At 37.7% G+C, this 23,935-nt stretch overlaps 8 protein-coding genes across 11 annotated transcripts in view; 3 read left to right on the top strand and 5 right to left on the bottom strand.

Annotated features, from left to right (window-relative positions):
• Positions 1-1,246, top strand: part of LOC104764504 (4-hydroxyphenylpyruvate dioxygenase) — a 2,185-nt gene extending 939 nt beyond the window's left edge. The window contains exons 2-3 of the mRNA XM_010488048.2: positions 200-828; positions 913-1,246. Coding sequence (XP_010486350.1) covers positions 200-828; positions 913-1,087 — 804 coding nt within the window. The 3' untranslated portion in view covers positions 1,088-1,246. The remainder of the gene's footprint in view (positions 1-199; positions 829-912) is intronic.
• On the bottom strand, positions 2,875-7,523 carry LOC104764494 (putative methyltransferase NSUN6). The gene is given in 12 exon segments (XM_010488037.1): positions 2,875-3,183; positions 3,319-3,380; positions 3,509-3,590; positions 3,684-3,784; positions 4,614-4,825; positions 5,144-5,378; positions 5,537-5,658; positions 5,824-5,886; positions 5,992-6,129; positions 6,269-6,416; positions 6,677-6,965; positions 7,279-7,523. Coding segments are annotated over 12 exon segments (1,809 nt in total). The 3' UTR covers positions 2,875-3,071.
• On the bottom strand, positions 8,098-10,720 carry LOC104764466. Of its 4 annotated transcripts, XM_010488018.2 has the most exons (6): positions 10,596-10,720; positions 10,073-10,343; positions 9,597-9,982; positions 9,348-9,493; positions 8,524-9,245; positions 8,098-8,481 (listed from the first exon to the last, which is right to left on the bottom strand). In XM_010488018.2, exons 2-6 carry the CDS (start codon positions 10,314-10,316, stop codon positions 8,384-8,386), a joined length of 1,596 nt encoding a protein of 531 aa, XP_010486320.1. In that variant the 5' UTR covers positions 10,317-10,343; positions 10,596-10,720; the 3' UTR covers positions 8,098-8,383. The 4 variants fall into 4 exon arrangements, with proteins under 4 accessions (XP_010486320.1, XP_010486307.1, XP_010486315.1 ...); XM_010488005.2 differs by having other exon boundaries at positions 8,098-9,245; positions 10,596-10,719; XM_010488013.2 differs by having other exon boundaries at positions 8,098-9,212; positions 10,596-10,719.
• On the bottom strand, positions 11,582-12,331 carry LOC104778590. The gene is made up of 2 exons (XM_010503042.2): positions 11,845-12,331; positions 11,582-11,757 (listed from the first exon to the last, which is right to left on the bottom strand). The coding sequence occupies exons 1-2, from the start codon at positions 12,302-12,304 to the stop codon at positions 11,597-11,599; spliced, it is 621 nt and encodes a 206-aa protein (XP_010501344.1). The 5' UTR covers positions 12,305-12,331; the 3' UTR covers positions 11,582-11,596.
• LOC104764441 (3-hydroxyisobutyryl-CoA hydrolase-like protein 5) lies at positions 12,921-16,466 on the top strand. Its single transcript, XM_010487977.2, has 16 exons — positions 12,921-13,102; positions 13,557-13,626; positions 13,729-13,812; positions 13,893-13,961; positions 14,048-14,111; positions 14,205-14,278; positions 14,358-14,441; positions 14,506-14,590; positions 14,668-14,753; positions 14,975-15,096; positions 15,217-15,277; positions 15,358-15,456; positions 15,724-15,825; positions 15,935-15,976; positions 16,072-16,178; positions 16,272-16,466. The coding sequence occupies exons 2-16, from the start codon at positions 13,594-13,596 to the stop codon at positions 16,336-16,338; spliced, it is 1,179 nt and encodes a 392-aa protein (XP_010486279.1). The 5' UTR covers positions 12,921-13,102; positions 13,557-13,593; the 3' UTR covers positions 16,339-16,466.
• On the top strand, positions 16,573-17,272 carry LOC104764456. Its single transcript, XM_010487997.2, has 2 exons — positions 16,573-16,983; positions 17,085-17,272. The coding sequence occupies exons 1-2, from the start codon at positions 16,777-16,779 to the stop codon at positions 17,190-17,192; spliced, it is 315 nt and encodes a 104-aa protein (XP_010486299.1). The 5' UTR covers positions 16,573-16,776; the 3' UTR covers positions 17,193-17,272.
• Positions 17,371-18,557, bottom strand: LOC104764432 (peroxisomal and mitochondrial division factor 2-like). Its single transcript, XM_010487966.2, has one exon. The coding sequence runs from the start codon at positions 18,461-18,463 to the stop codon at positions 17,495-17,497; it is 969 nt and encodes a 322-aa protein (XP_010486268.1). The 5' UTR covers positions 18,464-18,557; the 3' UTR covers positions 17,371-17,494.
• Positions 21,215-21,643, bottom strand: LOC104778589. Its single transcript, XM_010503041.1, has one exon. It carries the CDS (start codon positions 21,641-21,643, stop codon positions 21,215-21,217), a length of 429 nt encoding a protein of 142 aa, XP_010501343.1.

Here is a 23,935-nt window from a genome sequence, read left to right as displayed (position 1 = left end):
TAAACCGACCGCTACAGCCTCCATCCCAAGCTTCGATCACGTCTCTTCCCGCTCCTTCTTCTCTTCGCATGGTCTCGGCGTAAGAGCTGTTGCGATTGAAGTAGAAGACGCTGAGTCAGCTTTCTCCGTAAGTGTCTCTAACGGCGCTATTCCTTCGTCGCCTCCTATGGTCCTCGACGGATCCGTTACGATCGCTGAGGTTAAACTATACGGCGATGTCGTTCTCAGATATGTCAGTTACAAAGAGGGAGACACGGATAAATCGGAATTCTTGCCAGGATTTGAGCCTGTGGTGGATACGTCGTCGTTTCCACTGGATTACGGTATACGGAGGCTTGACCACGCCGTGGGAAACGTTCCAGAGCTTGGTCCAGCTTTGACTTACATTGCAGGGTTCACTGGCTTTCACCAATTTGCGGAGTTCACAGCAGACGATGTTGGAACAGCAGAGAGCGGTTTAAATTCAGCTGTGCTAGCTAGCAATGATGAAATGGTTCTTCTACCGATTAACGAGCCGGTTCACGGGACGAAGAGGAAGAGTCAGATTCAGACTTATCTGGAACACAACGAAGGAGCAGGGCTACAGCATCTGGCTCTGATGAGTGAAGACATATTCAGGACTCTGAGAGAGATGAGGAAGAGAAGCAGCGTTGGAGGATTTGACTTCATGCCTTCTCCTCCGCCTACTTACTACCAGAATCTGAAGAAACGTGTTGGCGATGTGCTCAGCGACGAACAGATCAAGGAGTGTGAGGAATTAGGGATCCTTGTGGACAGAGATGATCAAGGGACGTTGCTTCAAATCTTCACGAAACCACTTGGTGACAGGTACAGCGGAAAGAATCAGTGTTTTAACAAACAAAATACATTGTTAGGATTTGCTAAGCAAATGTCTTTCTTTATGATTGATAGGCCGACGATATTTATAGAGATTATCCAGAGAGTAGGATGTATGATGAAAGACGATGAAGGGAAGGCTTACCAGAGTGGAGGATGTGGTGGCTTTGGTAAAGGCAACTTCTCTGAGCTCTTCAAGTCCATTGAAGAGTACGAGAAGACTCTTGAAGCCAAACAGCTTGTGGGATGAACAAGAAGAAGAACCAACTATAAAGGATTTGTAATTAATGTAAAACTGTTTTGTATTATCAAACCACTATGTTATACAGATTATTGTATGTCTTTCCATCTCATTTTAAAAAACAAGATCAATAAAAAAGTACCATCCTATAATTAGGTTCAAAAACAATGTATAAACCACCATCCTTTTTTGTGTGAAATGTCTTGGATCACGAATCAACATTTTGAGATCTTAATCCTTGGTGCCGATGCTGAATTTAGCTATAAAGAACCTGACTCAAATTTCTGAACCAGTTCCTCTTCACCAAATCTTAAATAAGCATAAACACGCATTTAAAAGCCACTTAAAAAAAGGATCGGAGGACACTTAGCTCATCTTTAGAGTGACAAGAGTTTTTCCCTCTTCTCCGCGTCAACTGTTACATCTCCAAGTCTTCTAAGTCCAACATAGCCTGTTAAAAATGTCTTTGTGTTTTTAAATGCTCATTTACATACAAGATTTAAAATTTTTGGTTTTCAAATGTTTTCAAATGCTGCTATGTTATTTATTTTTTTTTATTTTTTTATTTTTTTGCCAACGGCGTACAAGATTGGCTCAATCTATGTTATTTTTTCATAAAACCAATTAACCAAAAACCATTTTTCTTTTGGGATTTAAAATGAAAATGAAAAAAAATACATGTAGTTTTTGTATTGTTTGTTTGGGATCTTTATTTTTGGTTTTTAGAATTTTTTTTCCTACAGATTTAAAAACTAATAAATCAAATATCAAAAAAAAAATATATTACTAATTTAAATCTATACATGTTTGTGAGTTAATTGGACCATTCAAAAGCATGCTTGACTTTTATTGACACAAAAGATATGTATATCTAAAATGGTATTAAAAAAAAAAAAAAAAAATTGGTATTCTGTCATGCCAAAAATTTTTGATAGTGATTTTCAATTTTTAATAAAGCTTTACCAGTGTTTTATGTTGTCTATGTTCATATCTGTGCGGGTCTAGATTGAGAAGGTAACTATTACTATACAAAATGGTGATTACATTAATAATTACTGAGCATTAGTATAATTTTTTTTCTCTGTTTGCCTCTTTGATTTACTCAAACTGATTGCGAGCTCCATGAGAGTCACTTGAGATTGGATATATCTATAGCTTTAAATTAGTATTTTTTTTTTTTTGATATTTGATTTCTGGTTTCTTTAAATTAGTAATATATTTTTTTTAATAAATTGGTGGAGGTTCTGGATCTAAAAAAGGCGGTGGAGGAGGTAAGGGAGGAAGTGATCCGAAACCTACTATTATGTTTCCTCTCCGCTTTTGTAACAAGACTCTGAAGGACAATAAAAAATATATTACTAATTTAAAGCTATACAAAAGCATGTTTGTGAGTTAATTGGACCATTCAAAAGCATGTGCTTAAATTAGTAATTTACCAGTCTTTCATGTATATTCTTACCGACAAAAGATATGTATATCTAACTACATTAATAAATTACTGAGCATCAGTATATATATATATTTTTTTCTGTTTGCCTCTTTCATTTAATTGAATTATACAATTAAATTAAAAACATTTATTAGCCAAATTCTAACAGTTTCTCTAATCACGGTCAGTACCTGAATAATGTTATTTTGCTACATTTACAGACGGATTCTGCAAATCCGAATCCAGAGTGGAGGATGTGGTGGCTTTGGTAAAGGCAACTTCTCTGAGCTCTTCAGGTCCATTGAAGAGTACGAGAAAACTCTTGAAGCCAAAACAGCTTGTGTAATGAACAAGAAGAAGAACCAGCTATAAAGGATTTGTAATTATTGTAAAACTGTTTTTTATCAAAACAATGTATACAGATTAATGTATGTCTTTCCATCTCATTTAAAAAACAAGATCAATAAAAAAATACCATCCTATTCTTAGGTTCAAAAACAATATATAAACCACCATCTTTTTTTGTGTGAAATGTCTTGGATCACGAATCAACATTTTGAGATCTTAATCCTTGGGGCCGATGCTGAATTTAGCTATAAAGAACCCGATTGTATCGAGCTCAGCTGACGGGTCAAATTTCTGAACCAGTTCCTCTTCACCAGGTCTTAACCATTCCCTGCAAAACATACATGGTTCGTTTATTAAATTTACAGCCCACAAATCAAAGCCATCTCTTTTATCATCAATCTTTTTAAGCCCTGCTTTGTTACTCATCACTTATTAGATCACTATAATGGGTACATATGCTTACTCGATATATCCGTCGGGGAATTCACATCGACCAACTAGACCAGGTCCTCCAATCCTAGGATGCTGCATCAAGACAGCAAACACATGAAGATACATTAACACAAAGAACAAGATCATAATGCAATACGTGCCAAGATCTCAAACAGTTTTCTTGGTGCCTTCAATATGAAAAGGGTATTTTAGATCAAAACCTGTGGTGCTAAAGATAGAAATCTGTATTTATCTAGAGCATAGCGAACCACGGCCTCGTTCTCGCTAGGGTTAATTGTGCACCTAACAAAATGGAAAACAAATCATCCACAGATAAGACTACAGTAACTCTCAATTACTCAAGACTGTGTGACTGAGGACGTCTTGCATACTTACGTTGAGTATACGAGAATTCCACCAACGCGAACCAATTGAACAGCCTGGTCAAACATTTTCCTCTGGTACCATCCATGGTTTCTCAAAGATATAACAGTCTCCTACAAGAAATATCAATGGAAAATTCACTCCACAAGTCATCCACCCTCTGAAAAATCTTAGAAACAGGGAGAAAGAAACACAGACTCTACTCAGAATACAAACACTTAATATTTTGATCGATACGTATAACAGTATATATACTTCAAGAAGCTACTAAGACACAATACTTCCGCCACATAAGCTAAGGCTATCCACATGTAGACACCAAATACTAGAATGTGTACACATTGTTAACTCATGCGAAGTAGATGCTTAATAAAGCAAAATCATGCAAATGTAGAAGTTCACACAAGACAGTCAAGTCTTGAATTTATCTTACCAGTCCAGCGAACAGACGAGGTCTCAAGCCAAGGGCAGAACAAGGAGCATCTAAAAGGACTCTATCGAAACTATTAGGTGCGAAACCTTGGGACTTTCCAGCCCTTCCACCTTGGCATTGAGTTCTTCCACGACCNTCGCTGGTACCATCCATGATTTCTCAAAGATATAACAGTCTCCTATAAAAAATAACAATGGAAAATTCACTCCACAAGTCACCACCCTCTGAAAAATCTTAGAAACAGGGAGGAAGAAACACAGACTCTACTCTAAATTACTACAAAGTACAAACACTTAATATAATAGGTCGATACGTATAACAGTATATATACTTCAAGAAGCTACTAAGAAACAATACTTCCGCCACATAAGCTAAGGCTATCCACATGTAGACCCCAAATACTAGAACGTGTACACATTGTTAACTCATGCGAAGTAGATGCTTAATAAAGCATCACGCAAATGTAGAAGTTCACACAACACAGCCAAGTCTTGAATTTATTATCTTACCAGTCCAGCGAACAGACGAGGTCTCAAGCCAAGGGCAGAACAAGGAGCATCTAAAAGGACTCTATCGAAACTGTTAGGTGCGAAACCTTGGGACTTTCCAGCCCTTCCACCTTGGCATTGAGTTCTTCCACGGCCATTTTTCAATCTTCCTTTATTCTTCCTGATGTCAGCTTGGCTAACTTTATCCTCTCCAATTGGCTGTTCAGTTTTAGCTACAACATGGGCGATAATGGGAAAATCAAGCTTCTAGTTAGTTTTTGTGAACAACCAGAATATATGTAAATAGGGATTTTAATTTTTACACATATGCATAGACGTGAGATAATGGGCTACACATGCCAATTTAGTAAGGTTATGTTCTGTATCTGTTTGATGCCAAAGTGATAATTAAGTTCCTTGTCCACAAAGGAGGAAAGACAATGCAAACATGGTAAGTTTATTGAGTTACTTTTACCTAGCAAACACAGAGGCCAACATTTCGAAGAAAACAACCAAACCAAGTAAACAGTATGAGAAAGTAGCTTAATTACCATTTTCCTCACACGATTTGTCAGCCTCGGATCTTCCAGAAGTAACAGATGATGTCATTGCCTCGTTTGATGGTAATTCAGAATGGCTAGTCATGGAACTACTATTATCACTGTTAACTAATGTTGTGGAATCATTGACTGTGTTTGGAAGACAAACAGATTTTAGTGCATCCAGTTTACATGTTGTTATGCAGCTTAATCCCATCTCCGCAGACAATTTCTGGACATCCAGCACCTGCGTTTTGGAAAATAGTAAACAAACTTATTAGAGTATGCAATTTTGCAAACTTAACATTTTGTATTCTAAGCATTCAATGTAAATTGAAAAGCAAGTAAACCCCAATAGAAATCATATGTTTAAATAAATATTACTACAATCATAAGAAACTGTACCTTGTTATGAGATCTATCAGCTGCCACTATCTCTCCCTCATCATTCATAAGTATTGCAATTGCAGTAGTCTTCCCTCCAGGTGCTGCACACATATCTAATATTCTCTCCCCTCTCTGAGGATCTGTGCACCAAAGATAAGAATTCAGGATCTCATCAATCTTGTTTCCACCTGGGGTTCTCATTGATATCTAGTATCTACTGTATTTGAATTATGGATATATGTAACTATATCATAATACGGGTGAAGGTGTAAGCATACCACAGACCGAAAATTAATATTACTTACCAAGAGCATGAGCAACAATAATACTTGGCAGGTTTTGAAGAAATATTTCCCCCTCAAGGACATCTAAGGAGAAAAAACGACAATGTAAGGGTAATGCCCCATTATGAAATAAGATACTGAGAGTCATAAACTGTAAGCTGAAGTACAAAAGCAAAAGAAGAAGCTTACTATGTAAAGAAGGCAATCTGAAAACTCTATTGCTCAAATCCACCGCAATTCCATTAGGAACACGAAACATCCCAGCCCTTGACAACATAGTTGTTCCCATGCCGATATATAGTCCACTGCGTTCACGATAATAAGGATCTACAATAACACTACGGCACATGTCAACTGTTAAGTTAAAAACATTTCACAAGATTTCTTAGTAATTGGTCAATGATATGATAGGTCCCTCCAGTTATTTTATAGTGACCAAAGCAAAAGAAAAATTTCTGATTCTTGCCTGTTGGCAGACCCTGGAGGGTGGTCCCACGAGTCATATTAACACTCCAGTCACCTTCATCACCAGGTTGCTCCATAGAAACACAGACAGCAACCGCATCTCCTTTCTCAACATGGGCAGTGCAAGCCAGTACACCTGGAACATAGATCTACAACAGGACAAATAGGAAATATATATAAGTATATTTTGTTCACAGTATAGTCTATGGCATGGACTTCTCACTTAGATTGTCAGATAATGAAGACAACCAAGATAAGGGGGGATTCATACTCCAACCCATGAGCATAGTGACCAGGATTGATACTAAGATACTTGTAAATAACTATCAAACCTCTAAAGCCTCCTTCTGAGATCATTGTGACCCATACCTAGCCACTAAATTTTTTAATGAGAGAATCTCGAGTTTACCTGGGCTCCTCTAAGAACTGCTTCAGCACACTTCCTGCTCACAAGTACCTCCTTAGGAGGGTTTTCAAGACCAAAGTCATATTGAATTCTATGTGGTCCTGAACCATTGACAAAAACAACATAGTCCAAACCAGGTATCTGACACTTGGTAATGGGACTACTTCCATCTGATTGTACTAGCTTCAAACCCTCATCCGAATCATTTAAAATTTTCGTAAGCTTTTCGATAACCGCATCACTTGTTGTTTTAACTGTGTTCACCCGAATGCAGGAATAGGAAGTTGGGCGCCTAATATGGAACAAAAACAAATAAAAAGAGTCAAGCAACATGTAGCAACTCTAAGCAATTTTGTTAAATTTAGTTCCTATGGCTAGACTAGACTAAAATTGGATCATGTGAAGGAGATGCTAACATTGGGGGAAATGTATATAAGCTCACACACTTAGGCACACAACAACAACAACCAACAAAAAAAAATATCTGATTCGATTCAGGAGAAATTAGAGAATATAATAAGGCAACGCTAATTCAAAGCACGTAAAGGAGAGCAATGTTGGTTCAAAACTAGATGAGAATGATAGAAAGGTGCGAAGAACAGTACGTGAGAGCCTTTGAAATGCGAGCGAAGTGGTCAGGTCCATAAGCTTTAGTGAAGTAGTCTTCCACTTCAGGATTCCATCGCAACACCGGGTCATAACAGTAACGCTCCGAATCAGAAGGATCCATCTCCGTCTGGTGAGAGGTAGAGCGTAACTGCTGAGAAACAGAGGAGAAGAAGGTCGTGGCTCTGGTGGTTAGGCAAGTGGTGAGCAAAGAGGGTTTTAGCAGAACCTTCGCTTAACTCATTCAAGGGAGGGGGGAAGAGGAGCAAAAGCAACACAGAGCATCTTGAGGTGAAAGTGATACTTTGTTTTACCTTTTTAGGGCTTTAATGGTGGGATGGGCTTTGGGCTTCGAAGCCCATCACAATTATCTACACGAAAACAAGACAAATACTTTTGAAAACCTATGTTCGTCGCTTACTGCACTTCTTCCACGAAATTTTGAAACGTACAAAATAATTAAGGTTACTATGATACGGTGTTTATTTATTTTTATTTTTTTTGATAAAAATGTGAATTTATATTACCAAAAGGAACGTTTAAGTACAAAACTTAGGGGTTTAAAAAGAGCTGCTATGACCCAAAAAAATAAAAAGCCATAGGAACTAAAGAAAATGCGCTGAGCTAGAAGTTATAACAATACTACTGATGTTGAATGTATTAGCCTGCAGAAACAGTTTTAAAACATGTTTTGCTATTGTAGATAAGTCAAACATCCAAACTTTTACCGTAAATAATATTTTACTGTGCCACTTTAACACCGGTAGATAAATAAAATAGCTGTCACACAAACACAAACATGTATTGCTACTTGTAGATAAGTCAAACATCATTATCTTAAGGTAAATAGTATTTCACATCCGGATACAATTAACTTTAAAACAAAACAAAACGAGACTTAAATAAGCATAAGTTATATTATAACTTTATAAGTGAACCCAACTCTTGCCGACGAGACTTGAACAACAATAAGTTATATAATCGAACAAGCCGGCAAGAAGTAGAACAAACCATTCACAGTTTCACACCAAACCAAAAGGACCCAGAGAAGAACAACACCAAGGGACATGTACTCTTCTTCTTCACGTCCTACCCTTCTTGTAGTTACTTACTTTCGGTAGTAAGCCTACTCTTCTTGTAGTTACTTTCGGTACTCTGCTTGTAGTTACTTTCGGTAGTAAGCCTACTCTTCTTGTAGTTACTTTCGGTACTCTTCTTGTAGTTACTTTCGGTAGTAAGCCTACTCTTCTTGTAGTTACTTTCGGTACTCTTCTTGTAGTTACTTTCGTTAGTAAGCCTACTCTTCTTGTAGTTACTTTCGGTACTCTTCTTGTAGTTACTTTCGTTAGTAAGCCTACTCTTCTTGTAGTTACTTTCGGTACTCTTCTTGTAGTTACTTTCGTTAGTAAGCCTACTCTTCTTGTAGTTACTTTCGGTACTCTTCTTGTAGTTACTTTCGTTAGTAAGCCTACTCTTCTTGTAGTTACTTTCGGTACTCTTCTTGTAGTTACTTTCGTTAGTAAGCCTACTCTTCTTGTAGTTACTTTCGGTACTCTTCTTGTAGTTACTTTCGTTAGTAAGCCTACTCTTCTTGTAGTTACTTTCGGTACTCTTCTTGTAGTTACTTTCGTTAGTAAGCCTACTCTTCTTGTAGTTACTTTCGGTACTCTTCTTGTAGTTACTTTCGTTAGTAAGCCTACTCTTCTTGTAGTTACTTTCGGTACTCTTCTTGTAGTTACTTTCGTTAGTAAGCCTACTCTTCTTGTAGTTACTTTCGGTACTCTTCTTGTAGTTACTTTCGTTAGTAAGCCTACTCTTCTTGTAGTTACTTTCGGTACTCTTCTTGTAGTTACTTTCGTTAGTAAGCCTACTCTTCTTGTAGTTACTTTCGGTAGTAAGCCTACTCTTCTTGTAGTTACTTTCGGTAGTAAGCCTACACTTCTTGTAGTTACTTTCGTTAGTAAGCCTAAAATGTTGTAGTTTTCATCAAGAAATTACAAGATTAGAAATCTCAACGTTTTCAGATATAGATATATTAAAACAGGCCTTTTGGCTGCTTTTAACTCACCGTAATTGTAGCATTGTCCGGAAAAAAAGACCTTGATTTTCACTCAATATTTTCCTACGCACTATGATAGGAGCCTTCACGTCAGAGTCAGAGTCCGAGTCAGATTCCGAGTCGCCAGGCTTGGCGTATGAATTCCAGTAGGAAAGCTGCTTGAAAACAACCAGATGCACATCCAGTGGACATGGGGGGTTAGTAAGAGCTTGTTTGAGTAAAAAGTAGTTAGACCATGAAAAAACTCAGCTTAATTACCATTCGTTTATGGTGCCGAGTAGAGAGATGCGTGAGAAAATTTTGAAAGCCATAGCCACGAATACCACGGCACACAAAGCAATTCCAGAAGGAAGGTTTACCGGTTTCACTGCACTTATCCCCATCCTCAAGTGCCGGAGGATCTGTGGGAATAAAAAATAAAATAAAAAAATTAGTAGCAACATAATACAACCAGAGGCACTTTTCATCTTGAGAATTACGTGCAAAGAGAAAAGTAGTGTAGTATCCATCGTTACGTATCTCGCTAATATGCGTTTCGACGATCGGAAGAGTGAAGGCCGGTGGAGCGGATAGGACCATTATATTAGCGGGGGATGGAGCATCAGGATAAAAGTCAATGAATATACCCAAAGCGTCTCTGGGACCTGTTCCATCAGAAACGAAACTAAAGACTTGAGAGAGAGTCTCTCTAATAATTCCATTAAGGAGCTGTAGGAAGGGAAAAGGAAACTAACTGTTGGCCAAGTTCTTAAAAGCGATCCCAGTGGAAGAGAGGGATTCAAGGATGTACAAGGGGACCTCTGTTAGTACGCCAATGGCAGTGATGGTGATAGGACCAGTGTAGCCAAGCTTCCTCAAATTCTGTTTGATACTCGGACCCACCCGACGAGCATCATAGCCTTCGGGGACCGGAAACCTCTTTATGTCCCAAAAGAACGTTACTGGGACCGCAGCTGTCTCCTTCGCAGGCTTCTCCATTATTCAAGAATCGATACTTGCAAAACCCTAAAAACACAAAAAAACAAATTCAAAACCGGGTCTTCAATCTAGAACGGGATTCAAACATCAGATTAAGCGTTCGGAAAGATAGATAAGTTTGAGACGGTTTAAGGGCCGATATAGATAGAGAGGAAACACGGCCGTAACCGTTTCGATCGCAAATACAACTTTTCAGATTCTTATGTGGAATTTTTAGGGTTCTACTTCTACGCGATGAATTTTCTATGAAAACATGAGATAAGGAGCGAGAAATTTTACCCTGAGAGAGATTCTAAGCAGCAGATCTTGGTTTGGCTCTGGTTTAGGCAAGTGGTGAGCAAAGAGGGTTTTAGCAGAGGGAAGGAGCGAAAGCAACACAGAGTATCTTGAGGTGAAGAGAGATACTTTGTTTTCCCTTTTAGAACTTTAAGTAGAATTGGACAAATTCTTTTTGTTTATTTTGTAATTTTTATTTAAAACAGCATTAATGTAATCTTTTTATTTGTTTTAAAAAAAAATTTAGATAAAACACTATGATATATCTATGATATTAAAATAAAGAAATGATAATCAAGTTTACTGCTCGTTTTAATAGTATACTACTGATGTTTGAATTCATTAGCCTGCAGAAACAGTTTTAAAACATGTTTTGCTATTGTAGATACTAGATAAGTCGTTCCAGAAAAGTCAAACATCAAGACTTTACAGTAAATAATATTTCACACTGTGCCACTTTATAATTAACACCTGTAGATAAATAAAATAAGCTGTCACACAGACATTCTAGAAGTAGAACAAACCATTCACAGTTTCACACCATACAAAAGTACTCATCATCTTCTTCACGTCCTTCTCTTCTTGTTGTTACTTTCGGTAGTAAGCCTACTCTTCTTCTAGTTACTTTCGGTAGTAAGCTTACAATGTTTTAGTTTACATCAAGAAATCAAAAGATTAGAAATCTCAACGTTTTCAGATAGATATATATTCAAACAGGCCTTTTGGCTGCTTTTCACTCACCGTAATTGTAGCATTGTCCGGGAAAAAAGACCTTGATTTTTACTCAATATTTTCCTGCGCACTATGATAGGAGCCTCCACGCCAGAGTCAGATTTCGAATGAGATTTCGAGTGAGATTTCGAATGAGATTTCGAATGAGATTTCGAGTCAGAGTCAAAGGTGGCATATGTATTCCAGTCTGAAAACTGCTTGAATCATCAAGTGGACATGGGGGGTTAGTAAAAGCTTGTTTGAGTCAAAAAGTAGTTAGACCATGAAAAAACTCAGCTAGGATGCTTAATTACCAATTGTTTATGTTGCCGAGTAGAAAGATGGGTGAGAAAATTTTCAAAGCCGTAGCCACGAAGACCATGGCACACATCGCAATCCCAAAAGGAAGGTTTACCGGTTTCACCGCACTTTGCCCCCTCGAGTACCCCTGGATCTGTGGGAATAATTAAAAGAAAATTAGCAGCTAGTTCAGCAACATAATCCAATCAGAATTGAACAAGCCAAAGACGCACAAACTCACCTGCCAGAAGCAAGTTATCTTCCCAGAGGCACTTTTGATCTTGAGAATTACGTGCAAACAGTAAAGTAGTGTAGTGTCCCTTCTTACGTAACTTGTCAACATGCGTATAGTAGAATGGCTGAAAGCAGTTTGGTGGAGCGGATAGGAACACCATATTATCGGGGGGTGGAGCAACACTATAAAAGTCAATGAATAGACTCATAGCGTCTCTGGGAGTGCAGCCCACGTTCTTAAGAGTGATCCCAGTAGAATAGAGGGATTCAAGGATGCCAAAGGGGACCTCTGTTAGTACGCCAATGGCAATGATGGTGACAGGACCAGTGTAGCCTAACTTCCTCAAATTCCGTTTGATACTCGGACCCACCCGACGAGCATCATAGCCATCGGGGACCGGAAACATCTTTATGTCCCAATATAAGGATACTGGGGCCGCAGCTGCCTCCTTCGAAGGCTTCTCCATTATTCAAGAATCAAGACTTCAAACCCTTTTTTAACCTTTTATTTGTTTAACAAAAAAAAAAAAAAAAAAAAGACTTCAAACCCTAAAAACAAAAACAAAAACAAATTCAAAACCGGGTCTTAAATCTAGAACGGGAATAAAACATCAGATAAAGCATTCGGAAAGATAGATAGATAGAGAGGAACACGGCCGTAACCGTTTCGATGGCAAATACAACTTTTCAGATACTTGTGTGGCACTTTTAGGGTTCTACGCAATGAATTTTCTAAGAAACATGAGATAAGGAGCGAGGATTTTTACCTGAGAGAGACAATAAGCAGATATGGTTTTGGTTGGATCTCGATATCGATAATAAGCAGGTCGTGGCTTTGGTTCGGCAAGTGGTGAGCAAAGAGGGTTTTAGCAGAACCTTCAATGGGGGGGAAGCAAGCAAACGCACAGAGGAGAAAAGAGATACTTTGTTTTACCTTTTTAGAGCTTTATTTAATGGTGGAATGGGCTTTGGGCTGCGAGGCCCATTACTATTATCTAAAACGAAAATAGAATAAATACTTTTTTATATTTACTTGAGGATTGTACTGTATAAAAAGATGAAAAGAGTTAGGTAGAAGAAAAGCTAAAGAGGTCGAAAGCTACAGAGGTCTTTTTTTTCCTACCAAACCCTCCCATTGATGATTAGCTTCACCTGCCATTTTCTCAATGTCTGAACAAATAGTTAGAGACCTTTATTATATAAATGGTTTCTCACATTTTGAGCTCCTTCCTTCACCAAACCCCTTTTGCTTCTCCTCTCTCAAGGTATCCTTTTCTCATTCTCCCTCTCTCTCTCTTTCATTTGATTTCACTTTTAGCTTCTTCAGTTTTGTGAGAGCCTATTGGGTTTGGTAGTAGAGCATGTCTTTCTTTTGGAACTTGCGTGATGGGTTTCTCTCAAGTTGTGGTGATTCTGTACCCGTTAAAAGTCTCTTCATTTTTGAGTCTTTGGCCGTTTATTCGTTGATTTGAAAGTGTAGACTTTAGTTGAAATGCTCCTTCTGCATCATAAAGTTTTATACTTTTCAATAGACTTTGGTGTTTTTGTTCTCGGTGGATGAAGTAAAGAACAACCTGGTGAGGTTGAAATTAGATTGTTGCAAGTTCCTAAACCTTGGGATTTGTCACATTGGGTGTGAAGCGTTGTAGTTTTCTCGTTTGAGTTTGAGATTGTTTTGTCATATCCGATCCATTCAAACTGATGGTTTTTATTGATCAGATTAGTAAGTTATTGTTGACGTTTAATAAAGCTGGAGATGGCTCAAGAAGGTGGAATCATTAATGAGCCGGTAACCTACTGCCTTTTTCAGTCTTTTGTAGTTTTGTTTTCTTATTCATGATTCAGTCGTAAACCATCATTAAAACTTTTGGAGTCTGGCATTGTTACACAGTTTGTGATTGGAGAGGAACAAGGTTCTGTGAGATTGTCTACTCTAAACCGCCCTCGTCAGCTGAATGTCATCTCTCCGGAAGTGGTATTTTTGATATCTTAGATCAGAAGCTGATATATTTCTCCATGTTGAATGCCGCCTTAATGGTAAAATTTGAAACTCAGGTCCTCAAGCTTGCAGAATACCTTGAAATGTGGGAGAAGGATGACCAAGCAAAGCTTATACTGATCAAGGTTTGATTTTTTTTGGTCCTTGATCTGTTGATGATTTTCTACTACTGTAGTGTAGATTGATTTCTTAACATATCTTATTTGTGCAGGGTGCAGGTAGAGCTTTCTCTGCCGGTGGTGATCTTAAGATGTTTTATAACGGCAGGGATTCAAGTAAGACAGCTAACAGAATCATCATGGTTTATTAAAAGAACACATTTGAAGAGATTTTGTTATAACTTATTGATGATATGTCGTTTTTAACAGAGGATTCTTGCCTTGAGGTTGTTTACCGGATGTACTGGCTTTGCTACCATATCCACACATACAAGAAGACACAGGTAGCTTTAGTAGTGCTCCAAATTTCATTGTATGAAAGTTTCCTCTTGAGGAGTACTTAAACTGAATAGAATTGTATAGGTTTCTCTTGTTAATGGAATATCCATGGGTGGAGGTGCATCATTGATGGTCCCAATGAAGTTTTCAGTTGTGACAGAGAAAACTGTGAGTTATAAGTTTAAGCTGCTTCACATTTTTATTTGCGTAGAACTAGTTCTTTCATTGATAGGTATTCTCAACTCCAGAAGCAAGTATCGGGTTTCACACTGATTGTGGGTTCTCCTACATTCATTCACGTCTTCCTGGTTATTTAGGTAACTACGAAACCAGTAAACCAAATATTGATTTCAGCTAGGCATTGGCTGATCTCTAATGTACTTGTGTTTTGCAGGTGAGTTCTTGGCTTTAACTGGGGCAAGATTAAACGGCAAAGAACTTGTAGCAATTGGAATGGCAACACATTTTGTACCTTCTGATGTAAGTATTTGAGAATGTTTTCCCTGGATTTGATTAATTTAGGAGTAAATATATCCTCAAATGTTATTGAGCTGTCTTGCAACTTTATATTTATCATCTGTAACTTTAGCAATGTTTTTTTGGAATCTCTAACCATTATCATGTAAATGCGGACAGGTTCTTCAGTTGTTCTATAAATGATGAGTGAAATGCTTATCTTTCACATCTTTTCTTATTGTCAGAAATTGGCGGATCTGGAGGCACAGCTTGTGAGGTTAGACTCAGGAGACGTTAACGTAGTCCGATCCACAATTGAAGAGTTCTCCGAGAAAGTCAATGTCGACAAAGACAGCATCCTTAACAAGTAACACAACTTTTTATATTGGTTTCTTCATTCTTGAGATGTTGTTTAATCTTTCTCTCCCACTGGTAATATATACTCACGAAGACAGTTTTAACTTTTGGGGCTATGGCTGATCTGCAGGCAGTCAGTAATTAATGTGTGTTTCTCAAAAGAAAGTGTGAAGCAGATCATACAAGCATTTGTAAGTCATCCTATTTTCTGGTAACAGAAGTCATCCCTGGTTATAATCATCAGTATGAACTATTTCTGGTCCTCTAACAGGAAGCTGAAGCGAGCAAAGAGGGAAATGAGTGGATAACTCCAGTCGTCAAAGGTCTAAAACGATCGTCACCCACAGGGTTGAAGATAACCCTACGATCGGTAATTGTTATATGTTATATGATCTCCCCTTTCTCGTATTTGTCTCTAGAAATTAAATGGTGAAAAAGACTACCCTGTCAAGTTCGTTATATAGTAATGATGGATGAGAAAATGGTTTAAACTTGTAGCTAGTGTTGTAAAATGGTATCAATCTAAAGGCTAATAAGCGAATGATAATCAGCAATTCTTGTTATGTTCTTCCCTTATACTGATTCTGTGTATTATTTTGTAAAATTAAGTGATTCTTGTGAGGCGTATTTTTTCCAGATCCGTGAAGGTAGAAATCAAACGCTGAGTGATTGCCTGAAGAAAGAGTTTCGTCTCACCATGAATACCTTAAGGAAAACCATATCTGCTGATATGTATGAGGTAATAATCAAATGAAAATACTGCAACCATTTTTGGTTTTGTGGTTCTAAGAAAATTCTAGCATCATGTAACCCTTTCTGTATTTGTGATTTTGTGTAATATCTTGCAGGGTATAAGGGCTCTGACCATAGATAAAGACAATTCTCCAAAGGTATGTTTCCGCTCTAGGAAGCAAAATATGAGTCTACTTGGAACCTAGATCGCAGCTAACACATTTACAAACTTCTATGATTGGGTTTGGTGCAGTGGAGTCCAGCGACACTAGATGAGGTAGATGATGAGAATATCAATTTGATGTTTAAGCCCTTGGAGGATGATATTGAGCTTCTTATCCCTGAAACAGAAGAAAATAGGTCGGTGTACGGGATAGTAAACCCAACTCTGGAAACTTTCTCTTGATTTGAACCTTTCTTATGTTTTGATAATGTGCCACTCGAAATTCACAGGTGGGGAGGCAAATACGAGACTTCAGGCTATGCATCATTGATACAGAATAAAAGAGAAGAGAACTGAGCGTATGTTCAAATTATAAAACTGTACCCTAAAAACTAAAACTCCACGTGTGTTGTATTATTATTACGTAATAATGTGTTGCTTGACACTTAGGTGCAGCGATGATAAAAAAAGGTTTACGTATGTAAGACATGGGTCTCCTTGATCTAATTAGAGCGCAGGTGTTTTTACCAATAATAGTTAATAGTAGTTACCATTTTCAAATGATGTCTTCTCCACACAAACAAAACTAAATCAGAAGTTTTATATTAGTGTTAAGTTTAGATAAAAGAAGTCACATTTAGGTCGTTAGAACAGCAGCTGCTAATTCGGACAGCTCTAAATTTGCCCTTTCTTTATCTCTCAGTTTTCTACTCACTATATATATCTCTTCTTCTTACTTATAATACCCTGCGTCTTGACGAAATAAACACGCAACAGAGACAGAGGAGCAAAAAGATGGCCGACTCCCTTTTGCAAAAGGCCACCTCTGCTCTCGGTGAAACTGCCAAGATCGATGTCGTGAAGGATGCAGTCGACAATGTGGTGTCAAGAGGCATAGATGGAGCCAAATCGCTGGTGCACAATTTGGAAGAGAAGAAAGGTGAAGTCTCCTCCAAAATCGTGGGAGCTGTTACACACTTTACCGGCAGTGCGGACAATCAGGTTCCATTCGAAAACCAAAACAAAGCTTCAAAATTCTTATGTATCTTAGGGTAAAATTGAATAGGAGACAAGAGTCTTATGCTCTCTTTTTACAATGGCAGCCGCTCCTAGCGGCAGGTGATCGTGAGGTCGAGACGCCCTGGTGGAAGAACTGTTGTGAAGTTCTTGATCTTCTCAAGACATCAACATCATCATCTACTCCCAAGTGAAGAACAGAGAGGTGAAAAAAGTTCCCACCCAGTTTTTCAAACTATGTTCTGAGTATTCCCTTCCGTTTTCTTGAGAGTGATTTCAGATTGTGTTGTTTACTTTTAATTCCTCTAAGCTTCTTGTTTTTTTTTTTCAATCTTTTGGTTGTTTCCATGAACATTTGTAATGAAGAAAAAGTAAGCAAACACACAATAAAGAAGACTCCAAAATTTGTGAAACCAATCAAATTCCCAAACATATAACGTAAGGAAACACTTTCAAAACCAAAGAAATCAAATTTCATAAAAAGTCTACCTCGGAATCAAACCCTCCTCGAGTGTAAAACGTAACAGACAACCGCCGCTCCAGCCACTGCAACAGCAACCGCAGCCACAGCTCCACCAGAACCAGCACTCACAGACGGTGACCATGACTTAAGCTCAATCCCATTAACTGGCTCAACCACATTCTTCAATCCACTGATCATCTTCTCAGCATCATCCATCTGTTTCTGTAACTCCACAATCTCTGATTCCAAAGCCACCACTTTCTTCTCCGAGTCTCTTAACGCCTCTTCCACAACCATCTTCTCTGTGATCCACTTCTGCAACTCTGCTTTCCCTTTAGCTACATCTGATTCCAAACCCTTAATCTTCTCCTTCAAATCATCCATCTCCTTATCCTTACTACCAATCTTCTCTCTCATCTCTTCCTCTGCTCGAAACTTCTTGTTCCTCTCCTCCAACTCTTTCACCTCCAAAGCACCAAGCTTTGTCTCCAACTCCTTCATCCTCTTCTCGTTCTCCTCTTTAACAATCCTTAAACCAGCGACCTCTTTCTCCAGCTCCACAATCCCATCCCCTTTCTGCGAAATCTCAGACTGAAGCTTCCTAGCCTCCGCCGTAGCCTCTTCCCCTTCAGTCTTAGCCGTGATCAGTTCATGCTGAACCCGCGCAACTTCCGTCTCTAACTCGGAAGCTCTTGCAGCTATCGCTTCGAGAACCTTCCTCTCCTCATCAGACTTGTCAATCTCCCTCTCCATCTCACCCATCTTACGCTTCGCCTTGGATTCGGCTGCTCTTAGCTCCTCCATCTCCGCAGTCAAGCTTTCGATTTTCTTACTGATCTCACCATTATCACGCACAAGCTCCTGATTCTGAGACTCGATCTCTCCCATCTTGCGATTCAATTCCGACGACTTGTTGCCGACACCGTCTTGATGATCAGAATCGAAGAAACTCTCATCTTCCTGGCTAGTCGCTTCGCCGTTCAAGCTCCTCTCCTCAGCCATCTCCAGCAGCTAGCGTTCGGGAAACTGAATCGTAGCAGGAAGAGTGATAACCCCTAATAGATAGATTGTACAAAAACAAGTAATAGGAGAAATTGGAAAGTTTCGACATCTATTTTTATTTTGGAACTTTAATTACTGTACGTATTAAATTGGAAGAATAATACCTGGTTTAATTTTCATTGTTCTAAAAAACAATCATTTAATTTATAATGGAAGATTGATATCTTCGACTTAACGCCCGTTAAATCTACTGATGGAAAGGTAAATCATGGTTAGAAGATTAACCCACCTGATTAATCGGAGGTTAATGAGTACACTTTTGCCCTTTTAGTTTTCCTCCAAATCGATTTTGTTTCTAAGAACCCTAAAGGCGATTTCTTCTTCTCAACGAGCAAACCCTTAAATCCGTTTATTGCGATGAATCTTAGCGTCTGATTAGTTGCGATTTTCGTTGATTTTGTGGTGTCTTCGACGCGTTAACGACAGAGAGATGAGGTATGTAATTTGCGTTTTAACTTCAATGTTTATGGTTCTAGTGAGTCGCGATTGAGGGTTCGTGTGGGTCGCGATTTATGGTTCGTGTAGGGTTCATGTTCGATTGGGGTTATAATCGATTCGGTCTTGATATAAGGTTGGATTTGTCTTATAATCGATTTGGATGTTGAATTAGGGTTTGAGTGTGTCGCGATTTAGGGTTCGAGTTCAATTGGGTGTTAAAATTAGGGTTCAATTGGGTTTTTAATTAGGGTTAAATTGGGTTTTAGAATTAGAGTTCAATTGGGTGTTAGAATTAGGGTTCAATGGCTAATCTGAACATTCCTTTTATTTTTGCAATGGATTCGATCAAATTAAACTAAATATTCACTTCAGAGGAGATGTCACGCATACTGATGGGTCTTTTATGTATGTTGGAGGAGAAGAGATTAAAGCCATGTCGATTGATCCAGACTTGATGACTTGGTCAATCTTCGATGAGTTCTGCGCAGAGAATGGAGTATCGAGGGCAGTGGAACAAGTATGGTACAAGCTACCAAATGAGGACATATCTTCAGCAAGAGTTATCGAAACAGACAGAGATAGAGGGATTAGAATGTTGTGTGCTGAAGCTGAGAGTGGTGGCGAAGTCGACATATTCATCCAACAAGGTTTATGGTGACTACACACATGAGAGTTTTTTCTGGGCCATCGCATATAGTGCAACAGTTGGGGATTTCACTTATAATATGGAAGCTTTGAAAGTATATGATCCACCTGCAGCTTAGGATTTGATGAAAATAGAACCGAGTACATGGTGTAGGACGTTTTTCAGCTACCATTCAAGCTGTGAGGATGTATGCAACAATCTCTCTGAGAGTTTCAACCGAACAATCAAAGACGCCAGGAAGTTACCGGTTATTAATATGTTGTAGGAAGTTGGGAGAATCTCCATGAAGCGCATAGCTAAGCTGTCAAGTAAGACAAACAAATGTAACACCCGGTTTCCTCCTAAAATTATGGAGATACTTGAAGCCAACCACAAGTCAGCTAAGTTTTGCTCAGTCCTCAAAAGTAGTGAGACCAAATATGAGGTATTAGAGGGTTCTGGTAGCTTCTGTGTCAACCTCCTTTAGAGAGAATGTGCTTGCAACCAGTGGAAGCTCACAGGCATACCTTGTCCACATGCCATCTATGTCATCACAGAACACAATCGTGACCCAGAAGAGTAAGTAACTTCAAACTTCTTTTTCATGCTTAACGAAACTTTCTTTTTCATGTGATTGTCGACTAATGTTATGTTTTATGTGTAGATATGTTGATGGACATTTACAAGCAAATGTCTAGCAAGATACATATAAGGAGAACATAGAACTTGTATATGGTGAAAGGTTGTGGGAGAGAACATGCAAAGGACCAATTGAAGTACCTGATAAGAGGAAAAAACGAGGACGCCCAAAGAAGTTTAATAAGATAAAGGAGCCAGGTGAATCATCAACTAATCCAACAAAGCTTACAAGAGAAGGTAAAACTGTTACTTGTAGCAACTGTAAGCAAATTGGTCACAATAAGGGAACCTACAAATAACAAACAGTCCAATTACCTCCTCCATGCAAAATGGGTAGACCACGAAAAAGTTTGGTAAGTAATCTGAATTAGATGTGTGTGTATGATGATAGTTTGAATTGGAACAATGTGATATCAACATTGTTTTAGGATAATGATGACCCTTGGAGCATCCACAATGCACCAAAAGGTGGAAAGCTGCTCCAAGCCAATTGACACCACCTGTTGCACAAAGTCAATCTGCACAAAACCAAGAAGTTCCGCATCATTCAAGTGCTCCACCAACAACTAAAAAGAGTGGTACAGGACGTGCACGAGGTCGTCCTCGAGGACGTGGAAATGGTTGTGGTAAGTCACAAGGCAAAGGCCGTGGCAAAGGTCGTGGCAAGGACGACGATGCTCCAAAACCGCCTGTCTTTTTCATGTCTACTCTGTCTGATAAGGTGTTTGATGTTTGGCGACCTGAGAAGAAGTTAGATTAAATTCACTTGTAGGATGATCTATCTATGTTTTAAACTCACTGGTAGGATGATTTCTGGTTGGATGTTGTAGGATCCTGTTTTTTTTTTGTGGTAGGATCCTACTATTTTCAAACTAACGGCTACGAATGAATGACATTACAAGTTTTTTGGGATTAATTTTTTTTTGGATTTCATTGATATACATAGTTAACAACTGAAAACAACAACAATGAAACCTCCCCAACATAACCTACTTCCCCATTGCAAGAATCATCCCAATTACAACAATGAAACTGACCCAAGACAGCAAGATGAACTGTCGAAGCATGTTTTCCCTCTCAATAGCTGTCATTACTGAATTTTCGAGCTTCTTCTTCTCTTCATCCTCTGAAACATCAGTGTTGGAACCACTCACCCTTTGTTCATTCAATGCCCTAAGAGATTCTTTCAGCTGCTTGATCTCTTCTCTCGCCTCTAGTAAGCTCACCTTCGGCCACCCATATGGTGAGTGTTCATCTGCCCACCTAAAGAATCCATGAACAACATATATATAGAATCTTCTACATGGATTGTCATTGGTCCATGATTTCGCAACAGTCGTAACTCTACCACACGTGCTACAAAGAAGACCCCAACTCTGGCTCGAATTCGCATCAGACCCTGCATCTTGGCTCACCATTCTCTCAAACCAACTTTGACAATCGAATTTTTTAGCTTCTAGGGTTCTTACACTTTAAATCGATTTGGGGAAGAAGAAGGATGACAACAATGTCTTTTAGTAACCTCCAATTAATCACGTGGGTTAATCTCCTAACCATGGTTAACCCTTCCGACAGTAGATTTAACAGGCGTTAAGTCGAAGGTATCGATCTTTCATTATAAATTAAACGATGGTTTTTTAGGACAATGAAAATTAAACCAAGTATTATTCTTTTAATTTAAGAAATACAAAAATTAAACTTCCAAAATAAAAATAGATGGTCTACTTTTCGGGTTTTTTCCCCTTTTTTCTTTAATCAGAAAAGCAAAAAAAGTTTTGATTTTTATGATTCTCTCGTTAAAGAGGATAAAGCAACTTTTCTCTGCGATTCGATGCGATTACGGTTTTGGGTTACCACAAACCAATGTTAACCGATCAAATCTGATCTCTGTTTACGAAATTGGACGGCTGAAAATAAAGGAACCGGACCGATTTGGTACTGCAAATGATTTTGTTACTACTACGCACGTGCGCACCACTTTTTTTCCTCGGATCCGGATAGCTTCATACGGGAAAGGCCCATTAAAAAGACAGCTTAAGAAGTGTTAGTTTGGGCTTCTCAAGCCTTTTAGTGAAAATTTAAGTGCCCCTCTCGTTTAACGATAATGAATTCTTGATGGGCTACATGATCATCCACGTAAACATAGATAGAGATAGAGGTCTGTGCAAGATTTTCATCAAGAATTAGTACCGCCGTTTCACTTCGATTAGAATCTCTTTGGACATACTACTTGCACATGTCGCATCTTGCACATGTTTTCATACATGTCTGTAACTAGCAAGCATTATAGTATGTGTCGCATCTTGCACATGTTTTCATACATGTCTTATCAGAGTTAGGCACAGTACAGCACAAAACATAATGAAAACAAGTTGTGATTTCTTATACACAGTACAATATACTGATTAAGACTCGTAGAACACAAATTGAAATTTCTTTTATTTAGATTATAATTTTAGAATAAAATATAATTTATATGATTGTTTTTAAAAGTTTTTTAGATAAAATATTATGCAATAAAATCATATGTTAAATATGATGGTTTAAAAAAACATCTATTTTGTAAATTTTATATTGTTAATTTTGTAATTTTATGTATGAGAAATGTTATGTTTGTTTGTTTTTATTTTAATTTGGAACATGTTTGATGAAAGTTTTTTAATATAATCCGTGTTTAGGTAAAATTTTATATATTTTCAACTGCACAATAAGATTTTGGAAATCATGATTATGTGTTTATATGCCAAGATTTTATTTCCTTTTACGTCTAACAATATATTTTTATGTTTAACATTATATATTTTATAACAATACATGAAATACTACATATTTTATTTTGGAAATTATATAAATCATTGGAATATTCTCTTTAGGAGGATTCTTTACGATATTCTTAAGTGTATTCATATAGCTCACGGATTGACCAATTGATCTATAACCTTTTTATGTAACCAAACTATATTTAATGTATAACCTATTTTGTAACCAACTTATAAAAATTATATAGTCTACAAAAAAAAGTTGTGTATTTTCGTTTTATTATATACTGGATCCATTGATAAAACTCGAGAGGATGATGCTTTAGATATTCTTACATTAAATAATAGATATACCAATAATTTGGTTTATAGTAAATTATTACAGTAGCGCCAAGCGACTGCGCAATAAATAATAGTACTACCATGAGCCGTTTTCTTTCTGTGGTCTATCTACAACTTAAATGAGCTCAAATGTACAAATTCCACTTATGATATAATTTGACAGAAAAAAACAAAAATAAACAAAAATAAATTGCAGCTATTTCTTTACAACTTAAATGAGCTCAATCCACTTATGATATAATTTGGCAGAAAAAAAACAAAAATTAACAAAAAGAAATTGCATTTATTTCTTATACTGCAAAACTAGATATATCGTCCCATGGTTATAGTAATTTTAATAAAATATACTAATCAAAATTTTCTCTATTCAAATCTAAAAGCCAAATAAATTGTAGTATTTGTTTGTCAAAAAAATATTTATTGGTCTTATCCAAAATTTTTGTCATATGAAAATACCTTGATTTGTCAGAAATCGTTATTTTAAAATGAATGTTACAAAAATGAACTCGAGCAGTGGATGAAGGCATTGTTATCTTAAAATGATGGGTTGTTAAATGTTATAAATTGTGTGGTGGTTGTGAAAATCTGTATATATGAGTAGCCAAAAGC

Source organism: Camelina sativa, chromosome 3, assembly GCF_000633955.1.
Source record: "Camelina sativa cultivar DH55 chromosome 3, Cs, whole genome shotgun sequence".
NCBI classification, from domain to species: domain Eukaryota; kingdom Viridiplantae; phylum Streptophyta; class Magnoliopsida; order Brassicales; family Brassicaceae; genus Camelina; species Camelina sativa.
This window is presented reverse-complemented; position numbering and strand designations above follow the sequence as displayed.

Coding starts and splice junctions, on each gene's coding strand:
- LOC104778589 (XM_010503041.1), bottom strand. CDS start 21,643: ATGGTGAGCCAAGATGCAGGGTCTGATGCGAATTCGAGCCAGAGTTGG.
- LOC104764466 (XM_010488005.2), bottom strand. CDS start 10,316: ATGGAGAAGCCTGCGAAGGAGACAGCTGCGGTCCCAGTAACGTTCTTT. Junction 9,983..10,072: donor TTTTAAGAACTTGGCCAACA/GTTAGTTTCCTT, acceptor CTGATGGAACAG/GTCCCAGAGACGCTTTGGGT. Junction 9,246..9,347: donor CGGACAATGCTACAATTACG/GTGAGTTAAAAG, acceptor ACAACATTTTAG/GCTTACTAACGAAAGTAACT.
- LOC104764432 (XM_010487966.2), bottom strand. CDS start 18,463: ATGGCTGAGGAGAGGAGCTTGAACGGCGAAGCGACTAGCCAGGAAGAT.
- LOC104764441 (XM_010487977.2), top strand. CDS start 13,594: ATGGCTCAAGAAGGTGGAATCATTAATGAGCCG. Junction 13,813..13,892: donor ATGTCATCTCTCCGGAAGTG/GTATTTTTGATA, acceptor TTTGAAACTCAG/GTCCTCAAGCTTGCAGAATA. Junction 14,279..14,357: donor ACACATACAAGAAGACACAG/GTAGCTTTAGTA, acceptor AGAATTGTATAG/GTTTCTCTTGTTAATGGAAT.
- LOC104764456 (XM_010487997.2), top strand. CDS start 16,777: ATGGCCGACTCCCTTTTGCAAAAGGCCACCTCTGCTCTCGGTGAAACT. Junction 16,984..17,084: donor CCGGCAGTGCGGACAATCAG/GTTCCATTCGAA, acceptor TTACAATGGCAG/CCGCTCCTAGCGGCAGGTGA.
- LOC104778590 (XM_010503042.2), bottom strand. CDS start 12,304: ATGGAGAAGCCTTCGAAGGAGGCAGCTGCGGCCCCAGTATCCTTATAT. Junction 11,758..11,844: donor AGATAACTTGCTTCTGGCAG/GTGAGTTTGTGC, acceptor TTATTCCCACAG/ATCCAGGGGTACTCGAGGGG.